This window comes from Aethalodelphis obliquidens, unplaced genomic scaffold (assembly GCF_003676395.1).
Source record: "Aethalodelphis obliquidens isolate GAN/ISIS:26980383/991018 unplaced genomic scaffold, ASM367639v1 scaffold36, whole genome shotgun sequence".
Taxonomy (NCBI): Eukaryota; Metazoa; Chordata; class Mammalia; order Artiodactyla; family Delphinidae; genus Aethalodelphis; species Aethalodelphis obliquidens.
Window position 1 is genome coordinate 10906098 of NW_020837980.1, and position 16057 is coordinate 10922154.

General features: G+C 37.9%; 1 protein-coding gene across 1 annotated transcript in view; it reads left to right on the forward strand.

The window, feature by feature from the left end:
* ABCC9 (ATP binding cassette subfamily C member 9) overlaps positions 1 to 16057 on the forward strand; it is a 153974-nt gene that overhangs the window by 82854 nt on the left and 55063 nt on the right. Inside the window, exons 24-26 of the mRNA XM_027129448.1 lie at positions 2334 to 2471; positions 2600 to 2725; positions 6906 to 7002. Coding sequence (XP_026985249.1) covers positions 2334 to 2471; positions 2600 to 2725; positions 6906 to 7002 — 361 coding nt within the window. The remainder of the gene's footprint in view (positions 1 to 2333; positions 2472 to 2599; positions 2726 to 6905; positions 7003 to 16057) is intronic.

Below are 16057 nucleotides of genomic sequence, written 5' to 3' on the forward strand. Positions count from 1 at the left end.
TGGAATTTTGATAGGGATTGCATTGAACCTCTAGATCATTTTCGGTAGTATGGACAGTTTAACAATATTAATTTTTCCAATCCATGAGCACAAGATATCTTTCCATTTATTTGTGTTTTCTTCAGTTTCTTTCATCAGTGTCTTAGAGTTTTCAGTGCACAGGTCTTTTACCTCCTTAGTTAAACTTATTCCTTAGACATTTTATTCTTTTTGATGCAATTACAAATGGGGTTGTTTTCCTAATTTCTCTTTCTGATAGTTTGTTATTAGTGTATAGAAATGCAACTGATTTTTCTATATTGATTTTATATCCTGCAACTTTATTGACCTCGTTCATTAGTGCTGTTAGTTTTTTGGTGAAATCTTTAGGGTCTTCTATAGAAAAATGTCATCTGCAAATAGAGATAGTTTTACTTCTTCCTTTCCCATTTGGATGTCTTTTATTTCTTTTTCTTGACTAATTGCTCTGGCTAGGACTTCCAGTACTATATTGAATAAAAGTAGTGAGAGTTGGCATTGTTCTTGATCTTAGAGGGACAGTTTTCAGCATTTTACCATTAAGTATGATGTTAGCTGTGGGCTTGTCATATATGACCTTTATTATGTTGAGGTATGTTCCCTCAATACCTACTTCATTCAGAATTTTTATCATGATTGAATGTTGAACTTTGTCAAATGCTTTTTCTGCATCTATTGAGTTTATCATATGATTTTTATCCTTCATTTTATTATTGTGGTGTATCACATTGATTTGCAAATGTTGAACCATCCTTGCATCCCTGGAATAAATCCAACTTGATCATGGTGTTTGAATATTTTACTGACTGTTGAATTCAGTTTGTTAATATTTTGTTGAGAATTTTTGTATCTATGTTCATCAGAGACATTGATCTGTAATTTTCTTTTCTTGTGGTGTCTTTATGCTAGCTTTGTAAAATGAGTTTGGAAGTGTTCTTTCCTCTTCTGTTTTTTGGAAAAGTTTGAGAAGGATTGGTATTAATTCTTTAAATGTTTGGTTGAATTCACCACTGAAGCCATCTGTTCCTGGACTTTGTTTGTTGGGCAGTGTTTTTTGATTACTGATTCAATTCCCTTACCAGTAATTGGTCTGTTCAGATTTTCTAATTCTTCAAGATTCAGTTTCTGTAGGTGTTTGTTTCTAGGAATTTATCCATGTTATTTAGGTGTCCAGTCTTATATCATTTTTCATAGTAGTCTTATGATCCCTTGTATTTGTGTGGTATGAATTGTAACATTGCCTTTTTCATTTATAATTTTATTTGAATCCTCTCATTTTTTCTTGGTGAACCTAGCTAAAGGTTTATCCATTTTGTTTATCTTTGCAAAAAATCAGCTCCTAGTTTCATTGATCTTTTCTGTTGTCTTGTTAGTCTGGATTTTATATATTTCCACTCTGATCTCTGTTATTTCCTTCCTTCTACTAACTTTGGGCTTAGCTTGTTCTTTTTTTCTAGTTTTTTGAGGTGTAAAGTTAAGTTGTTTATTTGAGGTCTTTCTTTTTTCTTAATATAGGCATTTATTGCTATAAAATTCTTTTAGAACTGCTTTTGCTGCATCCCGTAAGTTTTGATATGTTGTGTTTCATTTTCATTCGTCTCAAGATAGTTTTTGATTTCCTCTTTTGATTTCCTCTTTGGCCCATTAGTTGTTCAGGAGCATGTTGTTTCATCTCCACATATTTGTGAATTTTTCAGGGGTGGAGTTTATGGCGAGAGTGTGTCTCAGACTTTCCTACTTATTTTGATGTTTTTTCTCAGTTGCTTAATGTGTCAGAATCACTCAACTAGTTTCTGGATTTCTTTCAGAGGGAATTGCTCCATGTGTAGCAGTATATTCGGTGTGTCCATGGTAGGAGAGAAATTCAGGAGCCTCCTATGTTGCCATCTTGGTCTAGAGTCTACACCTATTTTTATTATTTAAACTTTATTGATAAAGTTTATTAATAAACTCCAGTTATCATTTCATTCAATTGATAAACTCCAATTATCATTTCATTCTTTGTTTTGGTGTTTTGTTATAGGTTGTCGAGTAATGTTGGTTTTTGAACTTGGATATTCTATACATAAGAATTCAAACTACTTCAAATACTGTTATTTACTTTTTAAATTAGTTTTTAAGTGAAAGAGAAAATAAAAACTTCATTTTTAATTTAGTACCTTTTTTGTAATTTAAAGTTATTCAGAGTCTGTTTATTATAAATAGGATTTGTGAGATAATTTGTCTTTAGTTATTTGTATTTCTGCTTTCTGGAGGATTTAGTTACAAAGAGAATATAAAAATTTTTCATCATCTCTCCATTTTACTTGTTGTAGGATGATCCATTTTCTGCCTTGGACATTCACTTGAGTGATCACTTAATGCAGGAAGGGATTTTGAAATTTCTCCAAGATGACAAGAGGACACTTGTTCTTGTGACTCACAAATTACAATATCTAACACATGCTGACTGGGTAAGAGTTTAAAAGAAGTTTCATTAATTTTTATATTACAGTTATATAAATGCTTTCTGAGATAAAGATAATTCTCTTGGCCAATTAAGGATTTTTGTCACAATTCGTCTAATATGTGCTTTCCTTAGATCATAGCCATGAAAGATGGAAGTGTTCTAAGAGAAGGAACTTTGAAGGACATTCAAACCAAAGATGTTGAGCTTTATGAACACTGGAAAACACTTATGAATCGGCAAGATCAAGAACTAGAAAAGGTAATTGCTCAGAGTTCAGAAAAGTTCAGAGTTGAGTTCAGAAGAGTCAGAAATGTAGTGCATAATTACTAAAAAAACTTTTAGAGAAATATTACCATTTAATGTTTGATGATATAATAGTCCTCACCTGAAATCTGAAATAATTGTATATTTATATATCATTAATTGATAGACTACTTTGAAACTAAAAAATTCTAGTGATATCTTTCGGATGATGTGTTGTCAGCCTTTTAGAGGAATTTTATTTGAATTGGAGGCATATTACAATCATATGTGTGTTTAAAACTTAAACTACTTGCTCAAGCATGCTATTTCCTCCTTTTATCTTATATTTCCTTATGTATGTCTTATCTTCCTCACCTGTAATATGAGAGTATTTTCATTCACCATTTACAAATGGAGGGTTGTGGGCAAAACAAAATCTGAGATGGTTTTGAAAGAAGGAAGAGCTATGAGCTGTGGGTATAGTGGTAAAGCATGTCTGGGATAGAGTTGGGGGGTGAAGGAAGGTAATCAGAAGGAAATAACAATAAAGCTTTATATTTGGATAGTTTTTAAAGTCCACAAAGCCTTTTTACATGATCTCTGTTAATTCTCACAAAATAAGCAAAAAATATCAGAAATTAGTAAAGAAACTATGATCTCACTCTTACAAATGAGAAAACTGAGGCTCAGAGAGGCTAAGTAATTTGCCTAAAGTTGTACAGTACATATAATAAGTGGTACCAGTTGAATTTGAACCCAGGTCTCTACCCAATGTAATTCCAGTATAATGTAAGTATAACATTGAATGAAATGATAACAGAGTTGGAAACCAGATTGAGTATGATAAAAGAAGAACTCATGGTTGAGAGGTGAATTATAAATTGAATTAGTAACTTTTCAAAATGTTTTCTCTTGAGTTGGGACTAGGAAGTGTCTAGAATTCAGTAGTCCTGGCTAGGAATGAGCATTATAAAATGCAAATGTTTATATCAGCAAATTTCTGAAAAAATCAAGAAATTAAAATGTATTATTTCATAAAGGAAAAAATGATCTATGTTTCAATAGCAAAAGGAAGATAAAAAGTCAGACAAACCATGGGATTGCTCTGTCTTCTGCAGCTTTGCCAAAGATCTCAAAAGTAAACTACAAACTTCTCAAAATATGGAAGAAAAGATATATGTAAAAGTCTTTAAGTAGACTAGGAAAAATCACAGAACCTTCGAAATGAGGATATTCATCAAAATATGACAATGTACAATTGGCAAGAGCCCCACTTAAGAATTATGTGGTGGAGTGCTTGATTGTAAACTTACTGGGATGGTTCCAAATGACATTTTTTCAGTGGTCTAGATGCCAGGGACAAAAGAAAATGATGTAAGCTTAAGGAGTGGACCATTTATGGTTTACTTTGGAAAGAAGATCTGGAAAAACACAGAGAGAGAGAGAGAGAGAGAGAGAGAGAGGACGCTCTTGGCTTGATTTTATAGTAATACTGATTATTGAGCAAGCCAGGAAGAAAGTCCATTACATTGTGTTTAGAAATGAAGGGATCACTCAAGATAGCCTAACTCTGTAATTAAAGACACATCACAGGGTTATAAATCAGCTGAGGGAGATATGGAGCAAGTTAAGGTGTGGAAAGGGCAAATCCATTTGTGGGGTTAACCAGTGGCCAGTAGAAGCCAGCATGAACCATGCACCTGCCCAGAATCCTCACCTGGGGCTGGAGGGAGGTTACTGCCACCCAGAGAAGGGCAGGCTCCTGAAATTCCTCTGAAGCCAGGGAGAGTCACACTGTGAGGAATAAGACCACAACACCTTGGGGAAGTTTTCATAGAAAGAGCTTCTGAATATGTTCTGTGGCAGGATGGGGTGTTTGCCTAGGACACTGGTTCTCAACCAGGGTCACTTTTGTCTTCTTGGGGCCATTTGGCAACATCTAGAGACATGTTTAGTTGTCACAGTTGTGGAGCAGGTGCTACTGGAATCTAGTGGGTAGAGGACAGTTAAACGTTCTACAGTGCACAGGGCAGCCCCCATGACAAGGAATTTTCTGACCCAAAATGTCAGTAGGTTTAGAAAGGCTGGCTTAGAGCCAGAGCAGATCAAGCAAGTGGACAAGGGAGTGAAACTAAAGAACTCACAAAACATCCCATCTCAGGGCTTTAGACAGATCTGTCAGTTTAAGGGTTAAGGGATAAGGGGAAAAAAATATGTTAAAAGGATAGAAATGGCAGCTATGAAAAGGAGAAGTTTATAACACTTTTAGCTGATTTAAACATTATTAAAAAGTCTATCTTGGCTGGCATCACCCATTGTCTTCATAATGTTATTAAGCAAAATAAAGTAGCATCTTTGGATATTTCTTCCCCCAGCCTCCAACCCTCACCTTGACCTGACCCTTCACAGGCATCCAGTAAATATTTATTGGATGAATGAAACTAAATTTGTATTTACTTAATCCAGATATCAACACAATTTAAAATATTTAACCTCAAATGAGCTTAATATGAGCATTTACTCATAAGAAAAATGACTAAAGATTAAAGTCCCCAAGATGTTAAATCTTTTGTTCACACAGATTGGCGAGTTGAACAAGAACCAGATCTTCTGTTTTTCCATGAACAGGTTTATTTCATTTCGTTACACTATACACAAAGGATTAGGTCCTTTTTAATTTGGGGTTTTATTTACTCTCATGTACAAGCATTGGTTTTCATATCGTTAGGCACAATTAAAAGCTAATGTAAATGTGATGAATTGGGAGATTGGGATTGACATATGTACACTAATATGTATAAAATAGATAACTAATAAGAACCTGATGTATAATAAAATAAAATTCAAAAAGAAAGCTAATGTAAAATTGTCTCTGAAAAAATACTATTCAAGAGACACTTTCGCTTTTACTTTTTTTTTAATTCGAGAACTTGGAAGCGACAGAGCCTTCTAGAATAGCAAGTCTCCTAAATCACACATGTTATATGAGGCCAAACAAACAAAAACAAAACAGGACCACTATCTAGAGACTGATCACCAAAGAATTATTGGTTTATCAGTGTCACAACTGTGATTTTTTTTTTATGTCAGCATGTACAGGAAGCTCTCAAATTACCATAGATTCGAAAAGTCTGTGGCTCGGATATTTGGAACTCAGAATGCATTTCCCCACAGAAACAGGGAGATGGTTAGTTTCCCAGACTGTCCTGCAGAAGCTGATTTAACCCACAGTGTAACTGAACTGATGCTACTAGTCCAGTTACGAAGCCAAGGGGGCGGAGTGTTGGAAGCAGAGAACTGGAGAAAACAAAATGCTTTTCCCTTTCTCAGCACAAGACAAGTCAGGAGCAACGCTTAAAAATTTGCAAAGTTTGTTTTTGCCATTTTTCTCTTCTTTCTGCTTATCTTCCCTTCCCAGGGCTTTCTCCTAAACTGCTAGGCAGCTGAATACCCTCCTTTCCCATTTGCTTAAAAATTACCCATCTTCTGGGCTTCCCTGGTGGCGCAGTGGTTGAGAGTCCGCCTGCTGATGCAGGGGACACGGGTTCGTGCCCCGGTCTGGGAAGATCCCACAATGCCGCGGAGCGGCTGGGCCCGTGAGCCATGGCCGCTGAGCCTGCGCTTCCGGAGCCTGTGCTCCACAATGGGAGAGGCCCACGTACCGCAAAATTACCCACCTTCCTTCAATTTCTATTGAAGTTCCTTTCTCTTGTGCCGTTCCCTTAGTGAGATGCTCAGTCAGAAATTCATCTCGATTTAATAATTCGTAATATTAGTGAATGACTGATAGTGATTTAACCAATCCAGAAACACATGCATTTTTCAAGGAAGATATTTGTTAACATAGATGACTTTAGTTAGAAAAATTACAGGAGTACGTGAAAGTGACATAAAAGAGCAATGGTGGATCCAGGCTTTAAGGCTAGGAGAGGTGTCCCCCTGCCCCTGGGGTCAGCTCCATCACGTTTTTACTACTTTTCCTGGCTTCTTACTGCCCTACACCTCTGAGCTCTGAGACATTTTTCACAAATCTCAGGCATTACTCCTATGACAGGAGTTGCCCATCCATCTGTAGCGTGAACAGAGCCCAAGACCCAGAAAGGTAACTAAGGATTGGTTCTTGGTACGTGTGGGTCACTGTAGAACTTAACTGTGTCTGTGAGTTCCTTGAATGATAGCACAGTGTTTCCTGTAGGATATGGAAGCTGACCAAACAACTTTAGAGAGGAAAACACTCCGAAGAGCCATGTATTCAAGAGAGGCAAAAGCCCAACTGGAGGATGAAGATGAAGGTAGACCTTTTTTTATGTCTGACACATTCAAACGGGTAATAGGATGTGAGGGTCGTTCTTTAGCAAATGATGTGTGAATATGTCAGTGAGGAATGACTAGCCACTTTGCAGCAGGTGGAAAGGCCAAATCAAATACCTAAAACTGAAATGGAAACAGTAGGAGTGAAGGAAAAGTGTATGCAATCAACCAACAAGCATCTTGAGGGACTTCCCACAGTGTGTCTTAGTATTTTTGTGTTGTGCGTGAGAGAGAGCTGACAGGACAACAGGTCTAGACCACTGTTCAGATAAATTGGAAAGGTGTAGTATAATAAAATGTCCTTTGGAAATAAACAATAAATGGGGAATATGGAGAAAATACTGCTTTGAAAGACTTATACTTGAGTCAGTAAGTTCTTATGGGGTTTTCACGATAACACAGCAATGAAAACTAAGAGGATGAGAAAGCTGTTTGTTATGTTTCAGTTTTCTGGATCTAGTAAGGTATAGCAGGAAGAAAAGGTTTATGGGAAATTTGAGGAATAAGCTGAAATAGTTACACGACTTTGACATTTGTTGCCGAGAAGTTTGCAAGATAAACCCCACTTAGGTCCATAGAGTAAATGCACTATACTTCATTTTTCCTACATGGTTTTTGCTGAAGACCACATTTCTACAAGCCAATTAAGAAAGAGAAAATTATAATTTCAAACTGAAGGACACCAAAATATGTTATCTTTACTCATCATATGATAATTATTGTGTTTCAATAAATACTCATTAAGTAAATAAATAAATGAATGAATAAATGAATTTTGTACTCCAGTTTCTTAGATTTAAGAATTTTTTTTAACATCTTTATTGGAGTATAATTGCTTTACAATGTTGTGTTAGTTTCTGCTGTATAACAAAGTGAATCAGCTATATGTGTACATATATCCCCATATCCCCTCCCTCTTGCATCTCCCTCCCACCCTCCCTATCCATCTAGGTGGTCACAAAGCACTGAGCTGATCTCCCCATACGTTGCAGCTGCTTCCGACTAGCTATCTATTTTATATTTGGTAGTGTGTATATTTCAGTGATACTCTGCCGATTCATCCCAGCTTACCATTCCCCCTCCCCGTGTCCTCAAGTCCATTGTCTACGTCTGCCTAAAGAATGGTTCATCAGAACCATTTTTTCTTTCTTTTTTTTAGATTCCATATATATGCGTTAGCATATGGTATTTGTTTTTCTCTTTCTGACTTAATTTACTCTGTATGACAGACTCTAGGTCCATCCACCTCACTACAAATAACTCAATTTCATTTCCTTTTATGGCTGAGTAATATTCCATTGTATATTTGTGCCACATCTTCTTAATCTATTCATCTATTGATGGACACTTAGGTTGGTTCCATGTCCTGGCTATTGTAAATAGTGCTGCAGTGAGTATTGTGGTACATGACTCTTTTTGAATTATGGTTTTCTCAGGGTATATGCCCAGTAGTGGGATTACTGGGTCATATGGTAGTTCTGTTTTTAGTTTTCTAAGCCCCTCCATACTGGTCTCCATAGTGGTTGTATCAATTTACATTCCCACCAACAGTGCAAGAGGGTTCCCTTTTCTCCACACCCTCTCCAGCATTTATTGTTTGTAGATTTTCTAATGATGGCCATTCTGACTGGTGTGAAGTGATACCTCATTGTAGTTTTGTTTTGAATTTCTCTAATGATTAGTTATGTTGAGCATCCTTTCATGCGTTTGTTGGCAGTCTGTATATCTTCTTTGGAGAAATGTCTATTTAGGTTTTCTGCCCATTTTTGGATTGGGTTGTTTGTTTTTTTTGATATTGAGCTGCGTGAGCTGCTTGTATATTTTGGAGAGTAATCCTTTGTCAGTTGCTTCATTTACAAATACTTTCTCCCATTCTGAGGGTTGTCTTTTCATCTTGTTTATGGTTTCCTTTGCTGTGAAAAAGGTTTTAAGTTTCCTTAGGTCCCATTTGTTTATTTTTGATTTTATTTCCATTTCTCTAGGAGGTGGGTCAAAAAGGATCTTGCTGTTTTATGTCAAAGAGTGTTCTGCCTATGTTTTCCTCTAAGAGTTTTATAGTGTCTGGCCTTACATTTAGGTCTTTAATCCATTTTGAGTTTATTTTTGTGTATGGTGTTAGGGAGTGTTCTAATTTTATTCTTTTACATGTAGCTGTCCAGTTTTCCCAGCACAACTTATTGAAGAGGCTGTCTTTTCTCCATTGTATATTCTTGCCTCCTTTATCAAAGATAAGGTGACCATATGTGTGTGGGTTTATCTCTGGGCATTCTATCCTGTTCCATTGATCTATATTTCTGTTTTTGTGGCAGTACCATACTGACTTGATTACTGTAGCTTTGTAGTGTAGTCTGAAGTCCAGGAGCATGATTCCTCCAGCTCCATTTTTCTTTCTCAAGATTGCTTTGGCTGCTCGGGGTCTTTTGTGTTTCCCTACAAATTGTGAAATTTTTTGTTCTAGTTCTCTGAAAAATTACATTGGTAGTTTGATAGGGATTGCATTGAATCTGTAGATTGCTTTAGGAAGTATAGTCATTTTCACAATGTTCATTCTTCCAATCGAAGAACATGGTATGTCTCTCTATCTGTTTGTATCATCTTTGATTTCTTTCATCAGTGTCATTGTTTTCTGCATACAGGTCTTTTGTCTCCCTAGGTAGTTTATTCCTAGGTATTTTATTCTTTCTGTTGCAGTCATAAATGGGAGTGTTTCCTTAATTTCTCTTTCAGATTTTTCATCATTAGTGTATAGAAATGCAAGAGATTTCTGTGCATTAATTTTGTATCCTGCCACTTTACCAAATTCATTGATTAGCTCTAGTAGTTTTATGGTAGCATCTTTAGGATTCTGTATGTATAGTATCATGTCATCTGCAAACAATGACAATTTTTCTTCTTTTCCAATTTGGATTCCTTTTATTTCTTTTTCTTCTCTGATTGCTGTAGCTAAAACTTCCAACACTATGTTGAATAATAGTGGTGAGAGTGGACAACCTTGTCTTGTTCCTGATCTTAGTGTAAATGGTTTCAGTTTTTCACCATTGAGGACGATGTTGGCTGTGGGTTTGTCATATATGGCGTTTATTATGTTGACGTAAGTTTCCTCGATGCATACTTTCTGGAGAGTTTTTACCATAGTTGGGTGTTGAATTTTGTCGAAAGCTTTTTCTGCATCTATTGAGATTATCATATGGTTTTTATCCTTCAGTTTGTTAATATGGTGTATCACATTGATTGATTTGCGTATATTGAAGAATCCTTGCTTTACTGGGATAAACCACACTTGATCATGATGTATGATCCTTTTAATGTGCTGTTAGATTCTGTTTGCTAGCATTTCGTTGAGGATTTTTGCATCTATGTTCACCAGTGATATTGGTCTGTAGTCTTCTTTATTTTGACATCTTTTTCTGGTTTTGGTATCAGGGTGATGGTGACCAGGTAGAATGAGTTTGGGAATGTTCCTCCTTCTGCTATATTTTAGGAGAGTTTGAGAAGGATAGGTGTTAGCTCTTCTCTAAATGTTTGATAGAATTTGCCTGTGAAGCCATCTGGTCCTGGGCTTTTGTTTGTTGGAAGATTTTTAATCATAGTTTCAATTTCAGTGCTTGTGATTTGTCTGTTTATATTTTCTATTTCTTCCTGGTTCAGTCTCAGAAGATTGTGCTTTTCTAAGAATTTGTCCATTTCTTCCAGGTTGTCCATTTTATTGGCATATAGTTGCTTGTAATAATCTCTCATGATTATTTGCATTTCTGCAGTGTCAGTTGTTACTTCTCCTTTTTCATTTCTAATTCTGTTGAGTCTTCTCCCTTTTTTTCTTGATGAGTCTGGCTAGTGGTTTATCAAATTTGTTCATCTTCTCAAAGAACCTGCTTTTAGTTTTATTGATCTTTGCTATTGTTTCCTTCATTTCTTTTTCCTTTATTTCTGCTCTGATCTTTATGATTTCTTTCCTTCTGCTAACTTTGAGGATTTTTTGTTCTTCTTTCTCTGATTGCTTTAGGTGTAAGTTTAGGTAGTTTATTTGAGATTTTTCTTGTTTCTTGAGGTAGGATGGTATTGCTATAAACTTCCCTTTTAGAACTGCTTTTGCTGCAACCCAAATGTTTGGGGTCATAGTGTTTTCATTGTCATTTTTTCTAGGTATTTTTTGATTTCCTCTTTGACTTCTTCAGTGATCTCTTTGTTATTTAGTAGTGTATTGATTAGCCTCCATTTGTTTGTATTTTTTACAGTTTTTTTCCTGTAATTGATATCTAGTCTCATAGCACTGTGGTCAGAAAAGATACTTGATACAATTTCAATTTTCTTAAGTTTACCAAGGCTTGATTTGTGACCCAAGGTATGATCTATCCTGGATAATGTTCCATGAGCACTTGAGAAGAAAGTGTATTCTTTTGTTTTTGGATGGAATATCCTATAAATATGTTATGTCCATCTTGTTTAATATCATTTAAAGCTTGTGTTTCCTTATTTACTTTCATTTTGGATGATCTGTCCATTGGTGAAAGTGGGGTGTTAAAGTCCCCTACTATCATTGTGTTACTTTCGATTTCCCCTTTTATGGCTGTTAGCGTTTGCCTTATGTATTGAGGTGCTCCTATCTTGGGTGCATAAATATTTATAATTGTTATATCTTCTTCTTGGATTGATCCCTTGATCATTATGTAGTGTCCTTCTTTGTCTCTTGTAATAGTCTTTATTTTAAAGTCTATTTTGTCTGATAAGAGAATTGCTACTCCAGCCTTCTTTTGATTTCCATTTGCAGGGAATATCTTTTTCCATCCCCTCACTTTCAGTCTGTTGTGTCCCTAGGTCTGAAGTGGGTCTCTTGTAGACAGCATATATATGGGTCTTGTTTTTGTATCCATTCAGCCAGTCTGTGTCTTCTGGTTGGAGCATTTAATCCATTTACATTTAAGGTAGTTATCGATATGTATGTTCCTATTCCCATTTTCTTAATTGTTTTGTGTTTGTTATTGTAGGTCTTTTCCTTCTCTCATGTTTCCTGCCTAGAGAAGTTCCTTTAGCATTTTTTGTAAAGCTAGTTTGATGGTGCTGAATTCTCTTAGCCTTTGCTTGTCTGTAAAGGTTTTAATTTCTCCATCAAATCTGAATGAGATCCTTGCTGGGTAGAGTAATCTTGGTTGTAGGTTTTTCCCTTTCATCACTTTAATATGTCCTGCCACTCCCTTCTGGCTTTCAGAGTTTCTGCTGAATGATCAGCTGTTAACCTTATGGGGATTCCCTTGTATGTTATTTGTTGTTTTTCCCTTGCTGCTTTTTATATTTTTTCTTTGTGTTTAATTTTTGGTAGTTTGATTAATAGTTGTTGGCATGTTTCTCCTTAGATTTATCCTGTATGGGACTCTCTGCACTTCCTGGACTTGACTATTTCCTTTCCCATGTTAGGGAAGTTTTCAACTATAATCTCTTCAAATATTTTCTCAGACCCTTTCTTTTTCTCTTCTTCTTTTGGGACCCCTATAATTCGAATGTTGGTACATTTAATGTTGTCCCAGAGGTCTCTGAGACTGTCCTCAATTCTTTTCATCCTTTTTTCTTTATTCTGCTCTGCAGTAGTTATTTCCACTATCTTCCAGGTCACTTATCAGTTATTCTGCTATTGATTCCTTCTAGAGAATTTCTAATTTCATTTATTGTGTTGTTCATCATTGTTTGTTTGCTCTTTAGTTCTTCTAGGTCCTTGTTAAATATTTCTTGTATTTTCTTCGTTCTTTTTCCAAGATTTTGGGTCATCTTTACTGTCATTACTCTGAATTTTTTGCGGGGTAGACTACCTATTTCCTCTTCATTTGTTTGGTCTGGTGGATTTTTACCTTGTTCCTTCATCTGCTGCATATTTCTCTGTCTTCCCATTTTGCTTAACTTACTGTGTTTAGGGTTAACACAGGCTGCAGGTTTGTAGTTCCTGTTGTTTTTGGTGTCTGCCCCCAGTGAGTAATGTTGGTTCAGTGGTTTGTGTAGGCTTCCTGGTGGAGGGGACTGGTGCCTGTGTTCTGGTGGGTGGGTCTGGATCTTGTCTTTCTGGTGGGCAGGGCTATGTCCAGTGGTGTGTTTTGGGGTGTCTGTCTACTTAGTATGATTTTAGCGAGCTTCTCTACTAATGGGTGGGGTTGTGTTCCTGTCTTGCTAGTTGTTTGGCATGGGATGTCCAGCACTGGAGCTTGCTGGCCATTGGGTGGAGCTGGGTCTCAGCATTGAGACAGAGACCTCTTAGAGAGCTCTCGCTGATTGATATTACGTGGGGCCTAGAGGTCTCTGGTAGTCCAATGTTCTGATTTCGGCTCTCCTACCTCAGAGACTCAGGCCTGACATCAGGCCAGATCACAAAGACCCTGTCAACCACACAGCTCAGAAGAAAAGGGAGAAAAAAAGAAAGAAATATAATAATATAAAACAATTAAAATTTAAAAAAATTATTAAAATAAAAAAGTAATTTAAAAAAAGAAGAGAGCAACCAAACCAATAAACAAATCCACCAATGATAATAAGCGCTAAAAACTATACTAAGATAAGCATAAAGATCAGTAACTAGTCAGTTGCAGACAGCAAACCCCAAGTCTACAGTTGCTCCAACGTCCACCACCTCAATTTTGGGATGATTTGTTGTCTGTTCAGGTGTTCCACAGATGCAGGTACATCAAGTTGATTGTGGAGATTTAATCCGCTGCTCCTGAGGCTGCTGGGAGAGATTTCCCTTTCTCTTCTTTGTTCGCACAGCTCCCAGGGTTCAGCTTTGGTTTTGGCCCCACCTCTGCATGTAGGTCACCCTCAGGCATCTGTTCCCCACCCAGACAGGATAGGGTTAAGCCGGTGGCTGATTAGGGAGCTCTGGCTCTCTCAGGCCGGAGGGAGGGAAGGGTACAGTAGTTATAATTGGAATGCGGGGCCGAGCCAGCAGAGGCAGAGGCCAGCGTGACTTTGTATGCACAGGCTTCCGGTGGGAGGGGCGTGTGGATAGTGACCTGTGCTTGCACACAGTATTCTTGGTGGCTGCAGCAGCAGCGTTAGCATTTCATGCCCATCTCTGGGGTCCGAGCTGATAGCCGTGGCTCACGCCTGTCTCTGGAGCTCATTTAGGCGGTGCTCTGAATCCCCTCTCCTTGTGCACCCCGAAACAATGGTCTCTTGACTCTTAGGCAGGTCCAGGCTTTTTCTAGGACTTCCTCCTGGCTAGCTGTAGTGCACTAGCCCCCTTCACGCTCTGTTCATGCAGCCAACCCCAATCCTCTCCCTGAGATCCGATCTCCAAAGCCGGAGCCTCAGCTCCCAGCCCCCACCCGCCCTGGTGGGTGAGCAGACAAGCCTCTCGGGCTGGTGAGTGCTGGTTGGCATCAATCCTCTGTGTGGGAATCTCTCCGCTTGCCCTCTGCACCCCTGTTGCTGCGCTCTCCTCCGTGGCTCCGAAGCTTCTACTCCCCACACCCTGTCTCCGCCAGTGAAAGGGTTCCTAGTATGTGGAAACCTTTCCTCCTTCAGAGCTCCCTCCCAGAGGTGCAGGTCCCGTCCCTATTCTTTTGTCTCTGTTTTTTCTTTTTTCTTTTGCCCTACCCAGGTACGTGGGGAGTTTCTTGCCTTTCGGGAGGTCTGAGGTCTTCTGCCAGCGTTCAGTGGGTGTTCTGTAGGAGTTGTTCCACATGTAGATGTATTTCTGATGTATTTGTGGGGAGGAAGGTGATCTCCATGTCTTACTCCTCTGCCATCTTGAAGGTTTCCCCTAAGAAAGTTTTAGAAGAATGTTTGGGGACTTCTCTGGCAGTCAGGTGGTTAGGACTCAGTGCTTTCACTACCATGGCCCTGGAATTCAATCCCTGGGCAGGGAGCTAAGATCCAGCAAGCCACATGCCATGGCCACAAAAGCAAAAGCAAAAACAAACAGACAAACAAAAAGAATGTCTGGTGCTGTAAACAGACAGCCTCTAGAACTGCATTTACTCTCTCCAATATTTCAGTAGTGAATATAGCATTTGAGAGGCTGACCCTGCCCTGGGCTTGCTGTGTTAATCCATTTTGTCAGGTATAAAATAAGATAATAATACTTTTCTTACAGAGTAGAAGGAAATAATTTATATCAAAGAGTCCAATATGGTGCATATTACCTAGTAGATTGCTCCTCCTGGTGCTGTCAGTATGTCTGTTCAAGCCACCAGGAAGGGAAAAAACAAAGTAGTTGCCCATATTTTTTTCTACTGCTAACCATTGGCCAGTTCATCATCTGGACAGATTAGGTTCTGGAGAAGTGAAGAAATGCTGTTTTAACTGGGCAGCTATAGGCAAGCTGAAATTTCAATTAATATGGAAACAGAGAATGGATATTGAGGAAACACAGTCTGCAAGTGTCTACCCCTTTGATCATGCAAGTTTCGAATCCTGTTCTCACACATTGGACCCACCCTTACCAGAGGGTAGATTATCTGAGACCTGTTCATTTTTTGTATCCAGCTTAAATATTAGGATCCTTGGTGGCGCTCAGTCTTCCCATCATATCCACACTTAGATCTCTGTTGTCTGATAACCTGTAAACCAAATTATCTATCTTTCCTACCCACAACCTGCTCACTATACAGGATGACTGCAATGAAAACTGCCTTTGGGAAAAGAAAGAATGGGAAATCCACAACAGTCACTAGACCATACGAATGATTAAATTTTGCTGCTCAGGAAATACCAAAATTCCCTGTCGTTGTAATGGAGTATGTTCTTAAGATAACCATCTAGAAGTTTCCAGGTGGCTTAAAGAGCTGAGAGGACATCCCTGCACATTGTCCTCTGTCCCCTGGCTTTGCCTTCTGGAAGGTTTCTTTTTGCCCATGCTCCTCCGTGACCACATTTAAAACTAGCCATAGAGATCATGGATTATTCCCTCTTGAGCTATGCACAAATTTCAGAGACTGTCTCCTCCTGGTGCAGTTTTACAAATTCAGAAATGCAGAGTTCAAAAAATTATAAATATTTGCAGGCCTGTCCTGTAGTGTTTTTGGCAACACCATTCCTTCAATAACTTAGTGAACT